At 45.5% G+C, this 26,188-nt stretch overlaps 1 protein-coding gene and 1 pseudogene across 5 annotated transcripts; one reads left to right on the top strand and one right to left on the bottom strand.

Moving 5' to 3' along the window:
- Positions 1 to 26,188, top strand: part of LOC125449081 (zinc finger protein 721-like) — a 51,547-nt pseudogene that overhangs the window by 12,379 nt on the left and 12,980 nt on the right.
- Positions 1,391 to 26,113, bottom strand: LOC125449080 (zinc finger protein 436-like). Of its 5 annotated transcripts, XM_059641775.1 has the most exons (5): positions 25,918 to 26,113; positions 21,418 to 21,512; positions 18,461 to 18,550; positions 17,914 to 18,037; positions 1,391 to 7,782 (listed from the first exon to the last, which is right to left on the bottom strand). In XM_059641775.1, the coding sequence occupies exon 5, from the start codon at positions 7,759 to 7,761 to the stop codon at positions 6,919 to 6,921; it is 843 nt and encodes a 280-aa protein (XP_059497758.1). In that variant the 5' UTR covers positions 7,762 to 7,782; positions 17,914 to 18,037; positions 18,461 to 18,550; positions 21,418 to 21,512; positions 25,918 to 26,113; the 3' UTR covers positions 1,391 to 6,918. The 5 variants fall into 5 exon arrangements, with proteins under 5 accessions (XP_059497758.1, XP_059497759.1, XP_059497762.1 ...); XM_059641776.1 differs by lacking the exon at positions 21,418 to 21,512; XM_059641779.1 differs by lacking the exons at positions 17,914 to 18,037; positions 18,461 to 18,550; positions 21,418 to 21,512; positions 25,918 to 26,113 and adding an exon at positions 10,535 to 10,601.

Below are 26,188 nucleotides of genomic sequence, written 5' to 3'. Positions count from 1 at the left end.
GTTAGGACCCTGAAGCGGGTGTGGAAGAAGGCACCACCGGATCTCGACAAGATTAATTAAATTAGCAACAATGGGAGGCAAGGGGAGTTGCCTGAGTAGCGATCGATCTGCAAATAACGTCAAAGTGGAATATATTCCGCCCGACAGCCCTTTGGGGAGAATGTTGGGCAGTTGAGAATATGGCTCCCGGACGCGGGAGAAAGATGAGACTACAATGATAAATTATTGTCGTTTTGTTTGGTCTAGAGAAAGCATTAAGGTACCTGATATTTTTTTGGCCCAAATATGGATCCGACGAAGATTGGCTGTGCCAATACCTATATATACATCAATTGGAAAGAACCATTCAGTCTGAAAGAGATTATGCGGCTTGTTGGATAGGAGGTGCGAAGGTAGGACTATATCCTATGAGTGCAGAAAGATCGGGGGAGGACAGGGAAAGGACCAACAAGAAAAACCACAATGGGATCCCCTAACATGTTTGCCGCCTCCATATCCCCCTCCTCCCCACTGACGGCCGTGAGTAGCCTCCACAACCAGCCCACGGTCCCAGAACTAACCCCAAACACCTGAAAAAGAGACGTACTCTGAGGTAAAAGACGCGGAACCTAGAGGGCCCAGAATTACACGATCTACCACACGTAAAGGAGGGGCAGGAACAAAGGAAAAGGAAAAATTATACCCTTTAAGGGAGGTCCCGATTGGGGATGGTGAAATTGGGTGTGTGAACGCTCCCTTAACCAGTAGTGAAGCTAGGATCTTTAAGAAAGAAATTAAAAGTTTAATAGAGGATCCAGTCGGACTGTCGGAACAGTTAGATCAATTTCTAGGACCCAATTTATATACCTGGGGAGAACTGATGGCAATTCTAGGAACTCTATTTTCGGGGGAAGAACGAGGTATGATTAGGAGGGCGGCCTTACAGGAGTGGGAAAAAAGGCACCCAGCGGGACTAAACGTAGTCCCGGCAGATCAGAAATTCCCGAATGCCGATCCTCACTGGGATAATAATAGAACAAACGATAGAGAATCAATGCGGAATCTGAGGGAAATGGTAATATTGGGAATTAAAGAGGCAGCACCCAGATCGCAGAATTTTGCTAAAGCCTTTGAAGTACGACAAGAGAAGGATGAAGCTCCTTCTACATTTCTTCAAAGGCTCAAGGAGGCCACAAGGAAGTATTCGGGGATGGATCCCGATGGTCCGGTAGCTCAGGGACTTTTAAAAGTCCAGTTTGTAACTAAATCATGGCCGGACATACAAAAGAAATTACAGAAAATAGAGGGATGGAGTGAGAGACAGATGGAGGAATTACTACGAGAGGCGCAGAAGGTGTATGTAAAAACGGAGGACGAGAAGCAGAAACAAAAAGCAAAAATGATGGTCGCTGCCATTAACGAAGTGACAAAGAAAGAAAGAGTTGAACAGGGAATACGAAGGCGGAGAGAGACACAAAAAAGAAGAGGCAGATACTAGACGAGGGAGACGACAGGCAGGATGTTACCATTGTGGAAGAGTGGGACATTTTAAGCGGGAATGCCCAGAGTTAACACGACAAAGGGAAACGGTCTCCCTAATGGCCCTCGATGAGGATTAGGGGAGTCAGGGGTTCCTTCCTCCTAAGGCCCACCGGGAACCCTTGATACACTTAAAGGTGGGGCCTGAAGGGGAGGAGGCAGTATTTTTGGTGGACACCAGAGCGGCATGGTCATCCCTAAGTTTTATACCTACCAGTGTTAAATTGACTGACGAGTATCTCAGCGTTTCCGGAGTAAAAGGCGAAGGATTCCCAGTGCCTATTTTTGAGCCAACCCTAATTAGAAACAATGATAAGGAAGTGACAGGACAATTACTATACATTCCCGACATTGGGAGTAATTTACTGGGTAGGGATTTGATTATATTGCTGGACTTAAAAATTGGGGTAGAGAATAGTGCGGTAGCTGTAACAATGGCTATTTTAACGCCGAGGGAAGAACAACAAATCAGTCCCAATGTGTGGGCGAGAGCTGATAACGCAGGGCACCTAACTACTACCCCGAAAAGATGAGACTCGAAAAGATGAGACGGTTCGGGTTAGACAATACCCTATATCCTCTCTCTTTGTGAAATGATGTTTGGATTACCTTTCTTGGGTGGAAAAGGGGAATTACCAACTGTAGAGTTCAATGATAAGTTTTTAAAGAACTATATTGTGGCGCTCGGTTCTTCGCCTGTCCTTAGGCAGAAGGGTCTGTTGACCCAGACACCTCCACTTGAGTTCGCAGTACATCGGATACGACCGGGTGATTGGGTCCTGATCAAAACCTGGAAACATACCAAACTACGCCCAAGCTGGGAGGGACTGTTCCTGACCCTCCTGACTACTGAAACAGCTGTCCGAACTGCTGGAAAAGGGTGGAGTCATCACACTCGTGTTAAGGGTCCGGTGAACACTCCTTCCACTCCGGCAGAGTGGCAAGTTCATCCTACAGACAACCCTCTGAAAGTCAAGCTGAGCAGAAAGAACGAACTGAATTGATATGAGAAACTTTAAGTATTGGTTAAAAATTTTTTTGTATTGTACGCGTTGCGCGAACCCACACCTCCCGGGTACTTAAAGGGTTAGGGAATAGACAGGTTGGGTGGCGGGGGGGGGGTTGAGAAGCTGAAATGAGCAGGCAGCTTTATGTTACGATAATATTGGCGCTAGTTGCCAAGGAGGTTGGGAAGAATCATTTTACCGCGTTATGTCACAATTATGCTAGAGTAACAGGGCGTACCGACTGTTGGGTATGCGCTGCGATCCCACACCATGAAGAATCTGGAATCCCTCTCACGGTAATACCACTTACCAATAGAGAGGTGTACGAGGCACAACAATTTGACTTGGGCTCAAATGATACAAAATGGAGATCTGAAAAGGGTGATTATAAATTCGCAGGATGGTTCCCACGACCAGCTCCGAAAACCCCGGGTGCTATCGACGGCCTTAGGGTTTCCCCACCGAAAGGAGCAGTCAATACCACTTGTTTCTGCAATCAGAACAACAGCGCACCCTTCCAGTTAGGAAACTCATCTTGTGTCGCCACCAGCCAAGCTACTGGCACAAATGTACCCCACATATTGAACGGGACATATTGGATATGTGGCCTAGAGGCCTATCCCTTTATCCCCGGGGAAAGGTACATTCAGGTGACCGAATGCACAGGAAGCGAAGAAATGCATCAATGTTATGATTTTGATCTAACACTGTCTCAAAGTCAGAAAGGCTGGAGTGGCTGTTGCTACCTCGCCTATGTAATCCCCCATCTGAGGCTGTTAGATAAAACCCCAGAAATAACTCAGAATGGGCAGGGAGGGATGCGGACACCCCGAGAAGTAACCGAAGGGGATCGCTTCCTTTGGACTTTGATACCTATGTATGAGACCGCCCGAGCAGGAAGAGAAATACAAAAGTTGGCGCCTTCCCTGGAGGAGTTGGCCAACAATACTGCTGATGCGTTGGCTGAGACTCAATCCCAAGTGGCAGCCATAACGACCGAAATGATTGCCACCAGGCTAACGACTCTTCAGAATAGGATGGCTCTCGATTGTATTCTGGCAGAGAAAGGTGGTACCTGTGCACTAATTGGCTAAGAGTGTTGTACATACATACCTGACGTTTCCCATAACATTCTGGGAATGGGGGAGTTGGGCATTACCTGGTTGGGGAAGGTGGTTGATTAATTTGGCCATCTATGGATTATTGATACTAGTGGGTCTGGTGGTGGGGTTTAATGTCCTCAAATGGATACTGAACCGATTAATGACATCTTTAGGGGAACGAACCCTAGTACATCACCAGATGCTTTTACAATCAGCAGATGGTATGCAACAAAGAGAAAATCAAAGAATGCTTCTGGAGTTCGAAAAACGAGCATCACAAAGAATGATTTAAGGGCTAACCGTGTACAAGATTGTGAACCTCAACGCCAGCAAGTGTAAGAGGGCAGAAAATGGGAAAATGAATTTTTAAAAAAGGGGCTTAACTAGTGCAGAAACAACAGTTTGAGAAAAAGAAAAAGTGGGAATTGTGAGAAATGAAACATGTTGTTTCTGCAGGTAAGGATGAATGGTGGGGTCTTGCAAAAGCAGAAATTCACAAGATTTTGGAGCAGAAGTATATCATTAACCAGAGATTAGGTTCTGCAAAGATGGCAGTTAGCACGACCAGAAACATTCTTTCTGCAGACAAGGACATGGTAGAGATAAGGGTATTGTAGCAGAGGCTTATTTCTGCAAACCTGAAGATTCGCACGTACAGCATGTCTAGTGCTCTTTAGGATAGCCAAATAAGGATTGCAGTAAACAAGGGAACGGGGCCTTCGGCCGACAGAAAAGGGAACAATAAACAAGGGCTGTCCGATGGGATGGGGAATGATAGGATAAGACCAATGGGAGCAGGGAGGTGTGATTCTGCAACTCGTAAATTGTATAAGAATGTTGAACATGCTTTGTAGGGTGTGCCTGTCTAGCAGACACTCTTTCTTGCAGGATCGTACAGAATAAAATTGTCTTGTTTCCAAGGCTTTGTCTCAGGCTGAATTTGTGAGCAGGGACTGTTTCTCACAATTCTTTGTTTGTTTTAGCAAAATGTAATACCTCACATTTAACCAAATTAAACCCCATTTGCCACTCTTCAGCTCACTGACAAGATCTCCTGTAATTTTACAGAACCTTCTTCACTGTCCACTGTCACACCAATCTTGCGGTGATTTGCAAACCTACTAACCAAGTTTTTCTATATTCTCCTCTAAATCATTTCTATAAATGACAAACAAAATTGGACACAGCACCAATCCCTGTGAAACACCACTGGTCACAGGCCTCGAGTCTGAAAAACAACCCTCCAACATCAATCTCTGTCTCCTGTCATCAAGCTAATTTTGTATCTAATTGGGAGCTCACCCTGAATCCCATGTTACTAATGTTACAGTTAATGTTACTAATTAGTCTGCTCTGTGGAAACTTGTCAAAGGCTTTACTGAAGTCCAAGTAAACAATGTCTACCATTCTGCCCTCAATCTTCTTGTTTACGTCCTCAAAAAAACTGAATTATCTTTGTGAGACACGATTCCCCTGTACAAAACTATGCTGACTGTTCCTAATCATTCCTTGCTTCTCCAAATGCGCATAAATCCTATCTTTCAGAATCCCTTCCAACAACTTATCCACCGCCAAAGTCAGACTCATAGGTCAATAGTTCACATGTTTCTCCTTACATCCCTTCGTAAGTAAAAGCACATTAGCCACTCTTCAGTCATTGACACCTCACTCATATTTATATAGGATACACATATTTGTATATTAATATTAATCAGTTGAAACCTTACACAGGGTATACAGTCCACCATGGTGTGAAACCCAAACAGCCTGTGACGCATTTATGCTCCACTTCAGCGTCCTCCCATCATCCTAAATCAAAATCTACTCTCTCAACATCATAATCCCCTCTCCTTTCTTTATTTGTCTAGTCTCCCACAAAGGGTCAGGACTATTCACTTCAACCACTCCCTGTGGTGGTGAGTTTTACACTCCTACACTTATTTCAGCGAAGAAAGTTTCTTCTTCATTCTCTACTGTACTTCTTCTTGGCTATCTAATTTTGATGGTCTCTAGTTATGTTCTCGCCCACAACAGAACAGATTCTCTCTTTGTTCATTCTACCATAAGTTTAAAGACCTCTGTGACATCACTCTCTCAGTCAGCAATTCGAGATCTAGCCTGTCAATCCTTTCATCTTCTGAAAACCCACATATTTCTCTCCAGTGTCACTTTGATAAAAAGGCCACTAGCACTGCACACTGTGGGCAGTGAGATCTTTGATACTTGAGTTGCAAATAGTCCAGAAATGGGGTGGAGCAGTTGAGTTCATACCTGATCTTGAAACATTTAGTTCAGATGCAACAACTGAAATATGAAGCATGAACTAAACAGACAGGAAATATATACAGCCCGTGACAGTGAGAATGATCGCGGAAGGGAGGATTGCAGAGTGAGAACTAGTCTCTGGAGCCGACGACAGCATCTCCTCCAAATGGTTAATGGATGGCAGCCATTGAAGCCAATGAGGATAAATTCCAAATGTCTTCTCTGTTCAAAGTGATTATGTTCCCCTCAACAGTTATTGTAACCTTTATGCAGCGGGTTTGTGTGTAGGACATTAAAGCCAATCTTTATCTGGGTTGGAAACGTCTTGTATCTTTCTCGATACATATCCTGGGCAAAGATAACATGCCTGCCCTGTGGCTGTCAGCTAGAAAGATGCTGCAAAATCTTTCCTCATCGATGTAAAAGACTGAGAGAAAGAGGTCTATCCAAATAAGATTCAGTACATTTCTAATGATCCTGTAAGTTTCATAGATACTGATTTTTAACAGTCCATTGCTGGGATTGAAGTCATCTCCATTCCTGTGCCAAGGGATATTTCTTCAACACTTGGGACAGTAACACTGGAGACTCTCAATTCCTCCTGAATTCCCAATACCTTTCCCTTCCGATGGATAATGGAGGTACTGCTGTGTGGAATGTCCAAACCAACAAGAATTGTCAGTAAGGATTCATCAGCAATTTCTCATGGAGATGTTGATGAGTGAAACTTTTCAGATGCTGAATCGTGGCATTCATAAGAAAGATCAATTTAGGACTGTAGTAATAGTTCCTGGCATTATTCTAAACTACATTCTGATGAGAGATCCTGAACTATGGGGAAAGATCACAGACAAAAGTTCTCAAAGGGACATTTCAGCCCCAGGAAGACAATCAGCTACAGATCCAGAATATTACACAGGGACCATTAAAATCAGCAGAAATGGACCCCTCACTTTCAGAATCGATATTGTTCAGTCATGGGTATGATTAACAGTAACAGTTACAGCAGACACCAATCCCTGGGCTCAGTTGTGAACTCTCTGGTGGACCACCAGGTTCGCAGATTGAGTGAATCCCTTCCCACACACAGAGCAGGTGAATGGCCTCTCCCCAGTGTGAACGCGCTGGTGTGAAACGAGCGTGGATAACTGAGTGAATCCCTTCCCACACACAGGGCAGGTAAACGGCCTCTCCCCAGTGTGAACTCGCTGGTGTTCAGTGAGGCTGCAAGTATACCTGAAACTCTTTCCACAGAGCGTGCAGATGAAGGGCTTCTCATCAGTGTGAACTCGCTGGTGCGACAGCAGGTGGGAAGACCGCGAGAACCCCTTCCCACACTCAGGGCACATGAATGGCCTCTCCCCAGTGTGAAGCCGTTGGTGTGAAATGAGTGTGGATAATTGAGTGAATGCTTTCCCACATTCAGAGCAGGTGAATGGCCTCTCCCCAGTGTGAACTCGCTGGTGTGAAATGAGAGCTGACAACTGAGTGAATCCCTTCCCACACTCGGGGCAACTGAATGGCCTCTCCCCAGTGTGAACTCGCTGGTGTGCAGTGAGGCTGCCTGAATGTCTGAAACTCTTGCCACAGTGAGCGCAGATGAAGGGCTTCTCATTGGTGTGAACGCGCTGGTGTGCGATGAGGCTGCCTGAATGCCTGAAACTCTTTCCACAGTGAGTGCAGATGAAGGGATTCTCATCGGTGTGAACCCGCTGATGTTGCAGCAAGTTGGATGAGCGGGTAAATCCTTTACGACACTCTGGGCAAGTGAAAGGTCTCTCCCCTGTGTGAACGCGCCGATGGGTTTCCAGCTCAGATGGGGTTCCGAAACCCTTCCCACAGTCCCCACATTTCCAGGGTTTCTCCATATCGTGGAGGTCCTTGTGAATCTACAGATTAGATTGAAGACTGTTACATAGGCAACTCTATGGTTTACGCCTGCTGTGTAACTGGTTAAAAGGTCCACAGTCAGCAATGGAACACACTCTCTCAACCTGCGTGACTGGTTAAAGCTCTTTCCACAGTCCGTTCACTGGGACACTCACTTGGGTGTATGCACGTGTCTTGGTGCTTTCCAGTCACACTGACATTTGACCCCTTTTCCTTCAGACAGAACGGAAAAATTCCACTTTCTGCATTCAAAGGCAATGATATTCCGGTCGCTGGTGAATTGAGTGACTCTGTCAGGCCTTGGTACGATGTTTGAGTTTCCTGTCTATAAATCCTCCTATTCTAAACCCCTGTATAAGATTACAGAAGCAATTAGGACAGTCAATTCCAATTTCCATTGAACATTTTATCCTCTTCTGCTCCCTCAAAACCTTAAATTAACATCTCACAACTGTCCCTCCTCCTTGGGGTGAAGTTCAAAAAAAGTGTCCAATAATTATAAGATCAGGAGTAGGTCATTTAGTTTCTTGAGCCTGTACTGCCATTCAGGGAGATCATGACTGATCTATGGTCCAACTTCTTGGGCCTTTGGTCATATCCCTTAATAAAAGACTAATCTATTTCAGATTTAAAACTAACAACTGATCTAGCATTGATGCCATTTTTGGAAGAGAGTTCCAAACCACAACCACCCTTTAACATAGAAGATAGGAGCAGGAGAAGGCCATTCGGCCCTTTAAGCCTGCCCTGCCATTCTTGACAATCATGGCCGATCTTCCAACTCAATAGCCTAATCCTACTTTCTCCCCCTAACCTTCGAACCCATTTTCCCCAAGTGCTATATCTAGTTGCCTCTTGAATACATTCATTTTTTGGCATCAACTAATTCCTGTGGTAATGAATTCCACAGGCTCACCACTCTTTAGATGAAGAAATGTTTCATCTCTGTCCAAAATTATCTACCCCGAATTCTCATACCATGACCCCTTTGTGGCTTCCTAACATCTAACCTAAACAGTCTGGCCCTATTACCCCAAACGATGCCCCTAGTTTTAGAATCTCTAATCAGTGGAAATTGCTTACACTTATGTACCCTGTCTTTTCCTGTTATATTTTGAAGATTTCAATAAGATCTTCTAAATTTAAGTGAAAACAGGCCTATTTGTATAATTTCTCATTATTTAACTCCTGAAGTCCAGGTTTTTTTTTGTAAATGTACGTTGTAATCCTCTCCCTTTTAACAAATTCATACAACTAACGAGTTGCAGTATGTCAGATTATTCATCTGAGAATATATATCACATGACCAAAGCCTTATGTGTCAAACTGTCCATCAGAGAGATTAAATGAGCAACAATGAAGATGATTTCTCCAAATATGCCAGGGTTACCTTCTTTCTCTCTTTCAATTAACCTGGTACCAGTCTCTTGCCCAATGGTTTCTGATTCTCTTCCTGTTGACTAATTAACACCTTAAATAGCAAAAAGAAGCAAGTATCAGTTCCTGCTCCAACTCCATTTCCTAACTATCAACTCTGTGCCTCTCCCTGGCAAGAGGTTGAAAATAAACTGACATTTTTACACTATTGGTCTTGCACTTGATCCTCAAGTGAGCTTCTGACCTCATGTCTGTGCCCCACAAAGACTGCCTGTCTCTGCTTCCATAATATAATCTGGCCTTGTCTCATTGCAGTGTAATCTGCTGCTGAAACCCTCATTTATCTGTTGTTGAAGATAGATTCAACCATTTTAATGCTGGTCACAAGTTTGCCTTTCTGTCAACTCTGCCGCATTTGCGTTCACAAGCAGCGAGTTATATTCCTCAATCTCATTGAAACTTAAAGAATAATGACAGGCCTGGATACAGTGGACCTGGAGATGATGTTTCCACTTGTAGGAGAGACCAGGACGCAAGAGCACAGATTCAGAGTGAAGGGATGACCCATTCAAAATGAGATGAGATACTGTCAAGGGCGCTGAATAAACATACATTGCTGTTGCTTAATCTGACCCTCACCTCGCATTGCCTTCACACCAAACACTGCAGATTTACCAGGACTTTGCCCCAGGGTTGGAGAATTTCAGTAATGGAGAAGAGACTGGACAAACTGGGGTTGTTTTCCCTAGAGCAGAGGAGACTGAGAGGAGATATGATGAAGATGGACAAAATGATGAGGAGGCGTCAGTAGGACAGGCAGGAGGAAACGTTGCCCCCTTGATGAAGGGATCAATGGTTAGGGGGTCACAGATTTAAGGTGAGGGGCAGGAGGTTTAGAATGGAATGTATGGGAAAACATTTTCTCTTGGAGGGTAGCGGGAATCTGGAAATCATTGCCTTTAAGGGTGGGAGACACACAACCCCGATGACGTTGAACAAGTATTTAGATGCGCACTTGCAACGCCAAGGCAGTGCGGCCAAGTGCTGGGGATTGGGGACGTGAGTGGTTATTCTGGATTGGCACAGACTCGATGTTTGGGGCCCGTCAAAGAGGGCGGCCGCGCATGCTTCTTTCTCCTCCTTGCCCCCAACAAAAATGGCGGCAGAGCGTTCACGTTGCTGCCCCGCGTCTCCAACAGAGATGGCGGCTATTACCCTGGGGGCCTAAATCGGGTGGAAACCTCCAGGTACCAGCTCTCGATGGTTTCGTGCAAATAAAACACTTAAGTTCTGTTCATGAACTTTACGTTAACACAAACATGTACGAAGCGTTCCCGAACTCCGTCCGGCTCAGTCGCTCCGCCTTATAATCACCGTTTGTGGGTCCGAGAGCCAACCCTCCTTCCACCACCGTCACCAACTCCGCGCATCCTCTCTCCCGTGGTCGCCGCTGCGCCTGCGCATGGACCGCCTTTTCTGAGGGTAGTGGTCATTCACTGCCGCATGGATATCTGGGTAGATGACCTGCCATTTGTCCATCAAATTATTACGTCTGCTTTGGTCTAAATTTATGGGGTGAACATGAAGGGAGCCGCAATGTTCCCTAATATAATTAGTCAGCTAGCACACTGATAAATTGGAGTGAAACCCGTACAGGGGGGATAAACTAATGCGATAAGTGAACAATTTCTTCTTCTTTGCAGTGGTCAAAATTCACTCTTAAATACCACTCTGATTTCTCCGATTATGCGGTGTTGCCCTTCCTTCTATTTTGTAATATATAAAAGGATAAATCGTACTACACAGAACCTCTCAGGCGAGTGACTACACCTATCCTCATCATCAAGTGGACAGGGCACTGGTGAGATCACATCTGGAATATTGTGTGCTGTTTTGGTCACCTTATCTGTGGAAGGATGTTCTTGCTATCAGGGAAGTCCCAGCTTGCAATGGAAAGACTGACATACGAGGAGAGATTGCATCTTTTAGAATTGTATCACAGGAATTTAGAAAAATTAGGTGGGTGAGGGGGGAATCTCAGAAATTTGTAATCCACTTAAGAGCTGAGACAGCATGGATGCAGGATGAATGTTCCTGATGCTGGGGAGTCCACAACCAGGGGCCATCTTTTAAGGATAAATGGTAAATGTTTCAGGACTGAGATGAAGATAAATTTCTTTACCCAGGGAGTGTTGACCTATGGAATTTACTATCATTGAAAGCAGTTGAGGCTAAAACATTATGTGTTTTCAGGAAGAAGTTAGATAAAGCTCTTGTGGCTAGGGGGATTTTTGTTATTCACTCATGGAACATGGACATTGCTGGCTGGCCAGCATTTGTTGACTATCCCTAATTGCCCTTGAGAAGGTGGTGCTGAGTTTCCTTCTTGAATCACTGTTGTTCACGTGCTGTAAGGAAAGAATATAGAGTGTGGATGGGCAGGATTGGGATATTGAACTCAAAGATCAGCCATGATCATACTGAATGGTACAGGAGGCAAGAGGAATTGAACGGCCTACTCCTGCTCCAATCTTCTATATTTCCTTGGCCTACCTCACCTGAGTTAGAGCCTCTGGGATGTGGAGTGGAGGAGAAGCACTTACTTCAAAGCTGACCAGTTCACATCAAAGGATGACAAAAGGGGCACCATAAATAGTTACACTTTTGGTGAAAATCAATGTGCCTATAATCTCTGAGGTAGAAGGAAACACTGGACGTGGACAGGAAAGACTTGCTAACATTGGTGGAGGCCATAAACCCCAAATAAGACTGTGGGTTGACATTTACAGCTTTGGACCATTTATGCAGACTAGAGGCTGCCTTGTGGATCATCATGAGAAACACCAATGGAAATTTATCTTGATGATGGATCAGGGTGGACTGGTTTGTGTGTCCCTGGGACTAAGAGAAAAAAAAAGACTGATTCATCATTTTTATTCTCGCTTGTCACAGTGTGGCTGGTGAATTGAACCGAACAAGAGGAGAGGATGGAAGAAAACTGAGGAAGGAATTGGTGGAAATACTGTGAAGGATTTGCGTTTCAGCATAGGGAGTACATGGTATGGAATTTAACTCAAGGGGAAGAATAGAGGAATACATTCCATAGAATTGCCCAATCAGAATTTATATCCTGAGCACACAGTAAAGATTTGTCATCACATTTTCCAGATGTTTAGAATGGGAGGATTTACAGATCAGAAACTGAAACACATCACCTTATGATTTGACCGAGCCTACTTGATTCATTTGGAGCTGAATATCATCAGTTGTTAAACGTGGAAAGAAATATGTTCACCTGTTCTATCTAAGGGGATTGATTTCAAACAATGTGACAGGACAAGTACCAAGACATGCATACAGTCAGGTGAGTGTTTCAGTGCACTGACTCTGAAAAGAACTTTAGCCAGTTATGCCAATTTAAATAAAAAATTCTATCACAGTAGAGATTCCATTCTGTGTGGCTGATCCATCAACCAATTATTCAACCTGGAGACTTGAAGACACTGGTCCTCAATGAAAAATAAGAGAAATGCAAGGACTGTGGGAAGAGATTCCGAAAACTGTCTAATGTAGAAATTTACCAACGTAATACATGAAGAGAAACCGTTCACCTGCCCTGACTGTAAGGTGAGATTCACTGGATCACGTTTCCAGCAGACATGCGCACAGACACACAGAGGAGAGGCCATTTACTGCTGTGTGAGAGAAGGATTCACTGCCATGGAACCTATGTACAGTGATTTGAGATGATCTCTTGAACCCAGTTGCCCAGAGAGAGCACATGAACAATCTCTTGGCAGGATGAACACATTGATGGATGCTTCTTCCCTGGAATCTTTTTTGCTTTTCTTGCATTACGGGCTTTTAACAGGTCTCTCATCAGTATCAACCCACTGATATGTGATCACATTGGATAACAGAGTGAATCCCTTCCCATACTAAAGTTGATGAATGGTCTCTCCCCAGTGCGAGTTCACTGGTGTACAGCAATTTGAGATGATTCCCTGACCCCTGTCCCGAAGATGAACAGTCTCCCATCAGTATGTACATGTTGATGGGTCATCATGTCTTTGGACTGTTATTAGCACTTTCTGCAATTTGGACATGAACAAGGTCTCTCAGTGAGACCTCACTGTTGTCTGACCAGGTGGGTTGACCGAGTGAATCCCTCCGCACACTTGGAGCAGACAAACTGCTTCTCTGCAGCGTGGCTGCCTCGAGTATCCAGACATAATGTTCGGCTCAAAAATAATATTGTCAAGCCAGCCCATGAATGGTTAATTGTGAAGAGTTAATTGGCCATGACAATGAGCAATTGAAGTAAAGCAGAAAATTACGTGAAAAACAAAACCTATTGCAAAAACAAGATAATAAAATGTGAGGCTGGATGAACACAGCAGGCCAAGCAGCATCTCAGGAGCACAAAAGCTGACGTTTCGGGCCTAGACCCTTCATCAGAGAGGGGGATGGGGAGAGGGAACTGGAATAAATAGGGAGAGAGGGGGAGGCAGACCGAAGATGGAGAGTAAAGAAGATAGGTGGAGAGAGTGTAGGTGGGGAGGTAGGGAGGGGATAGGTCGGTCCAGGGAAGACAGACAGGTCAAGGAGGTGGGATGAGGTTAGTAGGTAGCTGGGGGTGCGGCTTGGGGTGGGAGGAAAGGATGGGTGAGAGGAAGAACCGGTTAGGGAGGCAGAGACAGGTTGGACTGGTTTTGGGATGCAGTGGGTGGGGGGGAAGAGCTGGGCTGGTTGTGTGGTGCAGTGGGGGGAGGGGATGAACTGGGCTGGTTTAGGGATGCAGTAGGGGAAGGGGAGATTTTGAAACTGGTGAAGTCCACATTGATACCATATGGCTGCAGGGTTCCCAGGCGGAATATGAGTTGCTGTTCCTGCAACCTTCGGGTGGCATCATTGTGGCAGTGCAGGAGGCCCATGATGGACATGTCATCAAGAGAATGGGAGGGGGAGTGGAAATGGTTTGCGACTGGGAGGTGCAGTCTCACCCATCCCTTCCTCCCACCCCAAGCCGCACCCCCAGCTACCTACTAACCTCATCCCACCTCCTTGACCTGTCCGTCTTCCCTGGACTGACCTATCCCCTCCCTACCTCCCCACCTACACCCTCTCCACCTATCTTCTTTACTCTCCATCTTCGGTCCGCCTCCCCCTCTCTCCCTATTTATTCCAGTTCCCTCCCCCCATCCCCCTCTCTGATGAAGGGTCTAGGCCCGAAACGTCAGCTTTTGTGCTCCTGAGATGCTGCTTGGCCTGCTGTGTTCATCCAGCCTCACATTTTATTATCTTGGAATCTCCAGCATCTGCAGTTCCCATTATCTCTGATACTATTGCAAAAACAGCCTGACCTTGAGGGTTGGTGGGAGCTGTTTGTTTGTGTAATCTACATGGAGCCACCTGGACTTGTTTTTCACCTATTTTTGAGGAAACACACTGGAATTATTTTGAAAAGGTAATACAGGACATAACCAGAGCAGAACTATTAATCAGGGACTCTGTTTCTCATTGAACTTTGCCCAGCAGATGAAGATCGTGAGACTGGGACAATGGACTCTCAGCAGTCGACAGGGGCTTATGGACCAGTGCTACACAAACTGAGACAGAACTCCAAGTACCAGCTGTCACTGCCAACAGGCAGAAGGCAGTGAGACCTGCTTGTTGACTTTATCTAAACTCATTTAGGCTAACAGATTCACACATTAGTTTGCATCTAAGTAGGTTAAGCTAATGAATTTGCATTACATCAAAGCTCACATCTCCTTGTATTCATTTTGACCAAACTTTAAAGAACCCATCAGCACTTTCAGCCTAACAATACACTTGGTGCCACAAGCAGGGTCTGAGCAAAATATTCAAGAATAAAGAAGGTGACGAGGAAAACCAACGGCCAAGTTTCTCACATGTCAGCTGGAGAGCAAATGATCAAAATGATTACAAGACAAATAGATTTCAATAAATAGCTAATTTATTAGATGAATCTACTTAATTAGTGTATCTATTAGTTTAAGCAACTTTATACATACGCAAACTAATAAGTTTTACTCATTTGTCCACGTTTTTCAAGGACCGCAACTTCCCCGCCACAGTGGTCGAAAACCCCCTTGAACCCTCCTCTCTACATTGGGGAAGCCAAGCAGAGGCTTGGAGACTGCTCTGTGGAACACCTGCTCTTGGTTCGACACAAACGACTGCACCTCCCAGTCACAAACCATTTTAACTCCCCCTCCCATTCCTTAGACAACATGTCCTTCCCGCTCCTCCTCCAGTGCCACAACAATACCAGCCAAAGTTTGCAGCAACAGCACCTCATGTTTCATTTGGGAACCCTGCAGCCCAATGGTATCAATAAGGACTTTGCAATCTTCAAAATCTCTCCTCCCCCTGACCGCATCCCAAAACTAGCCCAGCTCGTCCCTGCCTCCCTAACATGTCCAACCTTCCTCCCACCTATCCACTCCTCCCACCTCTAGCCCCACCTCCACCTCCTACCTACCAGCCTCATCTCGCCTCCTTGCCCTGTCCATCCTCTCTGGACTGACCTATCCCCACTCTAACTCCCCACCTGCACTCACCTTGCTCTCTCCCCACCTCTTTGGCCTGTCTGTCTCCTCTCCACCTATCTTCTCCTTTATCCGTCTTCCATCCGCCTCCTCTGCCTCTCTATTTATTTCAGAATCCCCTTGCCCCTCCCCCATTTCTGAAGAAGGGTCCAGACCCAAAACATCAGCTTTTCTGCCCCTCTGATGCTGCCTGGCCTGCTGTGTTCATCCAGCTCTGCACCTTGTTATCGAATAGGTTTTACTGCCCTGTGTTCATGCTGGGGACTTTGGACAGCTGGCAGTTGGTCTAGTATGCCCCTTCCATACCCCTACTTTTGTACCATGTACATTGCAGCTGAGCAGGGGTACTAACACGTGCAGAAAGCTGCCACTCAATGATACAACCATTCACAAAATTGACCCGAACTATGTGCATGACCAACACTCATACTGTCTATCTTAATGAGGAACCACCCATTAACTCATGACCAACACTCATACTGTCTATCTTAATGAGGAACCACCCATTAACTCATGACCAACACTCATACTGTCTATCTTAATGAGGAACCACCCATTAACTCATGACCAACACTCATACTGTCTATCTTAATGAGGAACCACCCATTAACTCATGACCAACACTCATACTGTCTATCTTAATGAGGAACCACCCATTAACTCATGACCAACACTCATACTGTCTATCTTAATGAGGAACCACCCATTAACTCATGTAGCAACAAACTTTATGTTATCTATCCTGCAATTAGACATAGACATGAACCCTACATAATTAATGATGATAACTCTGTACATTTTACCAATCAATTGAGCAGAGTTCCTCTGCATGTAACATTTAAGAAATTGAGGGCTATCTTTACACAGCATTTCATTCGGCAATGGTCCACCATGATTTCTTACGGCAAGAAAAAAACTTACAGCCATAACCAATTGATTTGCACAGTGGACAATTTAGGAATCCTCACTGTGCATCACTGGTAGGACATACTTAAGGGGTGGTCACCTAAAGCTCCAGTAGTACTCTCACGGCATCCATTTTGTGAATGGTTGTACCATTGACTTTCTCCCCATACAAATACCCTGCTATGCTGCAATGTACATGGGGGTTTGCAAGGATGCATACTAGGTATTCTGACCATTGTTCTAAATCATTTCCCTGATGGCTCTTCTTGTTATCTTGCTGTTAGTCTTAGCACATGGGTATCCACAGCATGTCCCTCAGCAGATGGGGTCGCATGACAAACTGGCACCATATTTGATTTAAAACCAAAAGGGTCACATTACATATTGTGGCACTGCAATTAGTCTGTAACAAATCAGGTTGAAGTGCTAAGTTAACTTGCGAGATTAAATAATCATTTCTAGGATAACAAATGTCTGGATAGCAACGAAGTGGTTAGTTCATGCCATACGGAGTGAACAACTCACAGTGTGCGTTCAGCACTAAGATCCTTCTGGGTACGATCGATTTCCCAGACTGTGCTACCAGCAAACTTCCAGACCGTGTTGCAGAAACCAATTTTCCAAATGTCTATGTGTTAACAGTTTGGTCCATACAGCAGTTAGCTTCCCTAGTTAGTTGCCTAACCTTAGCCATCTTATTTTGCCGGATCTCAACAGCCATGGAATTTAACACACCTATTCCTGCTTTCAATAAAGGAGCAAACATTTCATTTTGTGTTAGCTTTTGCTAACACTTCACACTTTTTTCCAATGATTCCACGCGAGTCTTAGCTCAGCCTTCTTTCACTTACACCAAGCGTCTTAGCACATTACAATTTCACCTACTGCCATAAACACTGGGGTACATGTATCACACAACCGATGAAGATGGAGCAATTGTATATCATCTGATGGGCTCTTCCTTGCTGCTCACCATAAGTTCCTTCAGAGTCCAAGTCCCCTCATCTCTCTAACATTTTGACATTATAGCTAGTTGCCCCCTTATTTTAATTTTACCTCCTTTTCACTAATGCCACTTTCGTTGTTTTAAAGTCAGTTGCTTTAAATGATTAGGCACTGACACACTATCCATAAAAAGCTTCTTATGCTCTCCCAGGCCACAATAACCATTTAGTCAAGTGGCTGTACATGTCTGAGTCTCGTACTTTAGTGCATTTTGGCATGTATTCTTTCACGTTTGTAACATCGTAAAAATCACTTCTGCACACTTACATCAGTATCGCACGATCATGCCATGCACTCTTTACTTTCAGTCAGTCTTTTGAAAGTCAGTGGACAGCGTCTGTGAATCCTCTTTGCCTTGTCCCAGGGTTCTGGGTGGTGGCCAAATTAATTCCTTTTGAATAAAAAAAAACCTCATAGGTAGGAGCACACATATCTCAAAGAGAAAACTGTTAATTACCTAATTTTAAATACACTTTGATTTCATTGGATACTGACAAAAATTGGCAAAGACAGACACAAAGGTTTCTTTCGTCTGTAGGCTCAGCAGTGTTGTTGAGCTGACACGTTTCATTAGTGGTCAATTAAATTTTTCCCAAATAATCTGTCTAATTTTCTTCCGGTATAAATTAAAACCACCTAGTCTGTTTCCATTTGCTATGGTGTCAAATTAAGACCTAAAGATTTAAATTTATTTGCCCTTTAAAACGCAACTGAATTTCTCATCGTGTGTTTGAATTTGTATCAAGTAATTTTATCAATCCCAATTTCAAAAACAGTAATGTCCAGGCTTGGTGGTTTTAAACAATGGTCTTACATTAAGAGATTGTAGTCAGTTCAGGGTTCTCCTATTTTCAAAGGCTTGGTCTCCACAAGACTTTCTGCTCCCTTGCTGTGTTCCTGAAACCTGTTTAAAAACAAAAACAAACAAATTCCTCTGTGACTCTGGCAGAAGGCCAGTGGGTTAAAAACACATCTCACCACACAAAAGTTGTGAGACAAGATTTAAAACTGTTGACAGTACGGGTTAACTCTGCTGGCTTTAGAAGGGGTAGAGCTCAAGTCACCAGGTGACGTCATATCATACTTTCATGTATTCAGTTTTAAAAAACTCAAACTGGCATTTTAAATTTCCATAGCCTTGAAGAAAACCTTTCTCATCCTTGCTTGTTTTGAAGGTGCTTTTAGAAGAAAGTCTACAGGAAAAACATTTCCCATTCCAAATCCTGAGTTCAAATTGGACGTGTTCCATAAAAGTTTATCACTGTTGTAAGAACAAACAAAACCTCTCTTACCACCACCACCCCCCCCCCCCCCCCCACCCCCCACAACATTTTGTCTCTGGCAGTTTACAAAAGAACTTTGTTTAAACTTTTCAATGAAATAAAATTTGAAAGTTTTGAATCTATGATGTTTTCAGACTACTTTCATGAGTTAATTATTTTGTTTTGAACTTAATTTAACACTGATTTTAGTCAAATGTAAAGGAATAGTCTCCTTGTCACTGTCATAGGAACTTTCTGTGAATGCAATCCACTTTTCACAGAGGGCCACTTTAACTTCTACTGGGGGAAAGGGACTTGTTGATCCTTTCCCTTATTGTGCCTAGGCTCCTACTCTTTCGTCCACCCCTTCCAGGTCCTGAGTGACACCACACACTTTGTGTTTCAATACACAGGAAAAGGAAAGGTAGGGAAACATTGTCAGCTACATTGTAACGGTCAGACACCTTGACTGTCAAGATAACAGTCGCAGTTGCTCACCTACGCCCAGTTCTCAACAAACAACTACACCTCCCAGTCGCAAACCATTTCAACACCCCCGCCCCTCCAACTCCTCAGACAACATGTCCATCCTGGGCCTCCTGCTGTGCCACAATTTCGCGACCCGAAAGCTGCAGGAACAGCACCTCATATTTTGCTTGGGAACTCTCGCAGCCCAAGGGTATCAATGTGGACTTCAGAAGCTTCAAAATCTCCCCTCCCCCAACCACATCCCAAAACCAGCCCAGCTAGACCCCATCTCCCTAACCATTCCTCCCACCTAAAGCCCCAAACCCATCTCCTACCCACTAACCTCATCCAGTCTCCTTGACTGGTCTGTCCTCTCTGGACTGACCTATTCCCTCCCTAACTCCCCACCTACATTCACCTTCAGTTTATCCATCTTCTATCCACCTCTCTCTGTCTCCCTATTTATTTCAGAATCCCCTTCCCCTCCCCCATTTCTGAAGAAGGGTCTCGACCTGAAATGTCAAACTTTCCTGCTCCTCTGAGGCTGCTTGGCCTGCTGTGTTCATTCAGCTTCACACAGTGTTATCTCAGGTTCTCCAGCATCAGCAGTTCCCACTATCTCAGTCCCGGTTGCTGTTCGTTCTCAGATTTCTGTCTTGCAGCTTTTGATTTTTGCCATTGGATAATTATGTTCAAAGAAGTTTACCTTTCCAAAACTCAAAGCTTCCCTATTTTTATAGCACTAATTCACACCAACGAACGATTCAAGATGAGCAACGCTTATTATCCAGAATTAAAGATACCACAATATCATTTGGAAGTTCACTCCTGCCAGAAAATGAAATTTCAAACACAATAATTCAATCATTGATCAATTCAATCATAATTGAAATTTACTATTCAGCCAGGACTTTTTGTGAAACCTAAATAAAACACAGACAGTATAGTGCTTTAAGGAAAGAGGAAATAAGTTATACCATTTAACTTGACTTCTTTAAAAAGTGGAATGACTAAATTAACTCACATAACACCCAGAGTCCACTTACAATATAAAGGGCTCATTGTAGATAGTTCTCCCTCAATGAGCTGAAGTTAATAAAGAGCACTGTCATCAGATTCACTTGCCACATTATTCCCATTCCCCTGCTTTTTGAGCCGGACGCCTGGCAATTTGCAGGCCAGAATAGTCTCCTTCTCCTTCGCTTTATCTGCACTTTTTTTGAACAGCCCAAGCTGCCTCCGCCAGTGCAGCTTTCTGCTGCAGCCAGCACAGGGGTCAATTTATCCATTTGTCTTCCTTAGTTCTCATACCTCCCCAAGACAACATGAGGAGGCTGGTCAGCAAAAACCACCTTCTGGGTGACTCTCTTGGTTCGCTTGGGAAACCTACTTCTTCTACACAATGGCATGGAGTAGCCCCCTGGGATTCTGCTCTAACTTTGGATTTGGCCCCACCCGGCAAACCCCCAGTTCGCTCACACACTGAGCCCATCATTTCATGTACATTCTGGGGCACAGCCTGTTTACCCCAGCCACAGGACCCGTCTTCTTCATTAACAAGGCTCTGCTCACAGCACCCCAGTTACAATCTCGTCCAACATCTTCCATTGGGCAGGAGACACAAAAGCTTAAACACGCAGAAGATTTAACAGCTCCGTCCCCGCTGTTATTAGACTTCTGCATGGACCTCCCAAACATCTAAACTTAACCCTCTGTGCACCTTCTCTGCAGCCATAAAGTTGTATTCCTCGCTCTGTTCTATTATCCTTATGCACTTTGCATGCTATGATACTGTGTGCAAAACAAAACTTTTCACTGTAACTAGGTATATGCGACAATAATAAATCAAATCAAAGGTATGTCGTTTTTCTAAAGTTACCTAACAGGTTTGTTAAGGTCTGATCAAAATGATCACAAGATATGTGCTCTTCAATATATAGCTAATTTATTAGTTTAATCTACTTAACATATATACAAAGTATTGAGCAAATCCATTAGTTTAACATATACTTTATACATATACAAAATTAATGAATCTCACTGTCTTGTCTTCATGCATGGGACTATGGATGGGTGGCATTTGGAGTTCTCTCTCAGATTCCATCTCCCTGGTCTCATGAACCTCCATCCAGTGGTCTGATGAGATAAGTCCAACAGATGTGACAAAGTCCCCGATATTAATACTATTTTGGTTACATACTGTACCATCATTATGTAGGACTTTCATTACTTTACTAGACATTCCAGTGTGCTGAAAAAATCTGCAGGTGGCTCCATCTCAACTACAGAAAATATGCTTCCCACAGGTCATCAAGGTTATGCAGTTACTTCCCAGACAAAACAGGCTGTCTTTTAAACACCAAGCCCGTTTTCAAGTGATTTTCACATTACTTCAATTCCTTATTGTCATGTCCAATTAACCTAGCCCTATGCCCAAAAAATGGAAACAGATGTTGAAGGAAAGGGAGGAGTCACAGATTGACCTGGTTTAGGTGAGAACAGGGTGGAAATTGGAAGCAAAATTGATACATTTTTCCAGTTCAGAATGAGAGGGGGAAGCAACACCAATTATGTTGTTTATGTACAGGAGAAAAGAGTTGTGGAGAGGGGACTGAGTAAGGAACAGTCCACGTATCCCGCAAAGAGACAGGTTTGAGTGGGTACCCATGGCCATACCTTTGATCTGAAGAAAGTGAGGGGTGTCAAAGGAGAGGTTGTTCGAAATGTGGTCAAGCTCAGCCAAACAGTGAACAGTGGTGAGAGATAATGGGAACTGCAGATGCTGGAGAATTCCAAGATAATAAAATGTGAGGCTGGATGAACACAGCAGGCCAAGCAGCATCTCAGGAGCACAAAAGCTGACGTTTCGGGCCTAGACCCTTCATCAGAGAGGGGGATGGGGAGAGGGAACTGGAATAAATAGGGAGAGAGGGGGAGGCAGACCGAAGATGGAGAGTAAAGAAGATAGGTGGAGAGAGTGTAGGTGGGGAGGTAGGGAGGGGATAGGTCGGTCCAGGGAAGACGGACAGGTCAAGGAGGTGGGATGAGGTTAGTAGGTATATGGGGGTGCGGCTTGGGGTGGGAGGAAGGGATGGGTGAGAGGAAGAACCGGTTAGGGAGGCAGAGACAGGTTGGACTGGTTTTGGGATGCAGTGGGTGGGGGGGAAGAGCTGGGCTGGTTGTGTGGTGCAGTGGGGGGAGGGGACGAACTGGGCTGGTTTAGGGATGCAGTTGGGGAAGGGGAGATTTTGAAACTGGTGAAGTCCACATTGATACCATATGGCTGCAGGGTTCCCAGGCGGAATATGAGTTGCTGTTCCTGCAACCTTCGGGTGGCATCATTGTGGCACTGCAGGAAGCCCATGATGGACATGTCATCTAGAGAATGGGAGGGGGAGTGGAAATGGTTTGCGACTGGGAGGTGCAGTTGTTTGTTGCGAACTGAGCGGAGGCATTCTGCAAAGCGGTCCCCAAGCCTCTGCTTGGTTTCCCCAATGTAGAGGAAGCCGCACCGGGTACAGTGGATGCAGTATACCACATTGGCAGATGTGCAGGTGAACCTCTGCTTAATGTGGAATGTCATCTTGGGGCCTGGGATGGGGGTGAGGGAGGAGGTGTGGGGACAGGTGTAGCATTTCCTGCGGTTGCAGGGGAAGGTGCCAGGTGTGGTGGGGTTGGAGGGCAGTGTGGAGCGAACAAGGGAGTCACGGAGAGAGTGGTCTCTCCGGAAAGCTGACAGGGGAGGGGATGGAAAAATGTCTTGGGTGGTGGGGTCGGATTGTACATGGCGGAAGTGTCGGAGGATAATGCGTTGTATCCGGAGGTTGGTAGGGTGGTGTGTGAGAACGAGGGGGATCCTCTTGGGGCGGTTGTGGCGGAGGCGGGGTGTGAGGGATGTGTTGCGGGAAATACGGGAGACGCGGTCAAGGGCGTTCTCGATCACTGTGGGGGGAAAGTTGCGGTCCTTAAAGAACTTGGACATCTCGGATGTGCGGGAGTGGAATGTCTTATCGTGGGAGCAGATGCGGCGGAGGCGGAGGAATTGGGAATAGGGGATGGAATTTTTGCAGGAGGGTGGGTGGGAGGAGGTGTATTCTAGGTAGCTGTGGGAGTCGGTGGGCTTGAAATGGACATCAGTTACAAGCTGGTTGCCTGAGAGGTCCAGGAAGGTGAGGGATGTGCTGGAGATGGCGCAGGTGAACTGAAGGTTGGGGTGGAAGGTGTTGGTGAAGTGGATGAACTGTTCGAGCTCCTCTGGGGAGCAAGAGGCGGCGCCGATACAGTCATCAATGTGCCGGAGGAAGAGGTGGGGTTTGGGGCCTGTGTAGGTGCGGAAGAGGGACTGTTCCACGTAACCTACAAAGAGGCAGGCATAGCTGGGGCCCATGCGGGTGCCCATGGCCACCCCCTTAGTCTGTAGGAAGTGGGAGGAGTCAAAAGAGAAGTTGTTGAGTGTGAGGACGAGTTCAGCTAGGCGGACGAGAGTGTCGGTGGAGGGGGACTGGTCGGGCCTGCGGGATAGGAAGAAGCGGAGGGCCTTGAGGCCATCTCCATGCGGAATGCAGGTGTACAGGGACTGGACGTCCATGGTGAATATGAGGTGTTGGGGGCCAGGGAATTGGAAGTCCTGGAGGAGGTGGAGGGCGTGGGTGGTGTCACGGACGTAGGTGGGGAGTTCCTGGACCAAAGGGGAGAAAATGGAGTCCAGATAGGTGGAGATGAGTTCGGTGGGGCAGGAGCAGGCTGAGACGATGGGTCGACCAGGGCAGGCAGGTTTGTGGATTTTGGGAAGGAGATAGAAACGGGCCGTGCGGGGTTGGGGAACAATGAGGTTGGAGGCTGTGGGTGGGAGGTCCCCTGTGGTGATGAGGTCGTGAATGGTGTTGGAGATGATGGTTTGGTGCTCGGGTGTGGGGTCATGATCGAGGAGGCGGTAGGAGGTGGTGTCGGAGAGTTGGTGTTTGGCCTCGGCGATGTAGAGGTCAGTGCGCCATACTACCACTGCGCCACCAGTGGTGATGGGTGGACACAGTTCAGGCCTTCTTTCCGGTAAGAAGGGGAGAGCCCCGAGGCCATTCCTGACAATGGGACGGACAGATAAAGGGATTGCACTGTTGTGGTGAAAAGGAGGCAGATGCTGCCTGTGTATTAGAAAATCCGAAACTGATATCAAGTGTCAGAAGAATCACAGAAGTTGGGGAGGACTGGACAAGGGGACCGAAAAAGAAAATGAATCAATGTAGGAAGAAACAGACTACCTGAAGCAAGAACAGATGGAAACAATGGGTCTGCCCAGGTAGTTGTTTGTTGTTTTTGGGAAGAAAGCATAAGCAGACTGTGCAGGGTTCAGGGATGATGGGCTGGGAGGACTGCAGGGGAATTTTTTGATTTGATTTATTATTGTCTCATGTACAGAGGTACAATGAAAAATATTGTTTGGCATGCTATACAAAGTGCATCAGGGTAGTAGAACAGAGTGCAGAATATAGAATACAGTGTCACAGCTGCACAGAAGGTGTAGAGAGACCCTCATTAAAATCTGAGAGGTCTGTTCAAAGGTTTGGTAACAACAGGGAAAAAGCTGTTCTTGAATCTTTTATTTCATTTACCAGACGGGAGAGACGGGAAGGGAGATATCCGGGGTGGGAGGGATCCTATGTTGGCTATCTTCCTGATGTGGCAGGAGTTGTATACAGAGTCAATGGATGGAAGGTTGGAAGATCCCAGATGAGATGCACCCCCCCCCCATGACCTTCCAGCCTCCGAACTGTGGGTGCCTTGGAACGCTCAACCTCAGAACAGACCAGCCAAGGTAGCTCCTTGGCCCACCAAGGTCATCTTTAGGCAGTATGTGGCAGTCTTTTGGCCTGTCATGATGTCCCCTTGGCTTGGCAATCTCCCGGTGGCCAAGTGTGGTGATCTACAGGTAGTGCGTGGTGGTCTCTTGGCCTGGCATGGTCTCAGCGCGGACCTCTGGTCTTGGAGAGGCTACGTGTCAACAGGAACCGGATCGAAAGACAATTTCTCTGCACTTTGTTCTCCATTTTCTAATTTATTCCTAAATCTACAATGCTGGATTATTTTTATTTCTCTATTTTTCCACAAACTGTAACTGATAAAGCTGTACATGTGGACTTTAAGGCAGCGCCATAAGCAGCAACATGCACACTTTTCACCGTACTCGTTTGAATATGTGACAATAAAGCTAATTCTAATTCAGCATGGATGGCTTTTAGCACTCTCAAAAGTATTGTCACGTCTCAGACAACAAACCCAGAAATTGCTGGAAATCTCAGCAGGTCTAGCAGCATCTGTGGAGAGAAATCAGAATTAATGTTTTGGGTCCAGGAACCCCTTCTGAAGAAAGGTCACTGGACCTTATACATTAACACTGACTTCTCTCCACAGATGTAATGAGACCTGCTGACTTTTCCCGCCAATTTCAGTTTATGTTTCTGATTTCCAACATTCGCAATTCTTTCGGTCTAGTATTACCACATTGCACGAGTTGCTTTCAGCACAGACTGCCATCATCACTTACTCAGCTTCTCTTCTGTCCTGGTCTGGCGCCCATTATCCCCTGGTTTTCCGACCACTTTCATATCTCTCACTCTCTGGGCTACACCTCCACCTGAAATTGCTAGTTCCTCTTCATTGTCTCCCATCGGAAGGGGACAAGCCGCGCAGCCTTGCACCTCCGTACACCGTCCCTCCGTTCACTCCCATTGGCTGGAGGACTGTCCTCCGCGCTCTCCTCCAGCACTGCCCCTGCATTCACTCCCATTGGCTGGAGGACTGTCCCCGCGCTGTCC

Source organism: Stegostoma tigrinum, chromosome 43 (genome assembly GCF_030684315.1).
Source record: "Stegostoma tigrinum isolate sSteTig4 chromosome 43, sSteTig4.hap1, whole genome shotgun sequence".
Taxonomy (NCBI): domain Eukaryota; kingdom Metazoa; phylum Chordata; class Chondrichthyes; order Orectolobiformes; family Stegostomatidae; genus Stegostoma; species Stegostoma tigrinum.
This window is presented reverse-complemented; position numbering and strand designations above follow the sequence as displayed.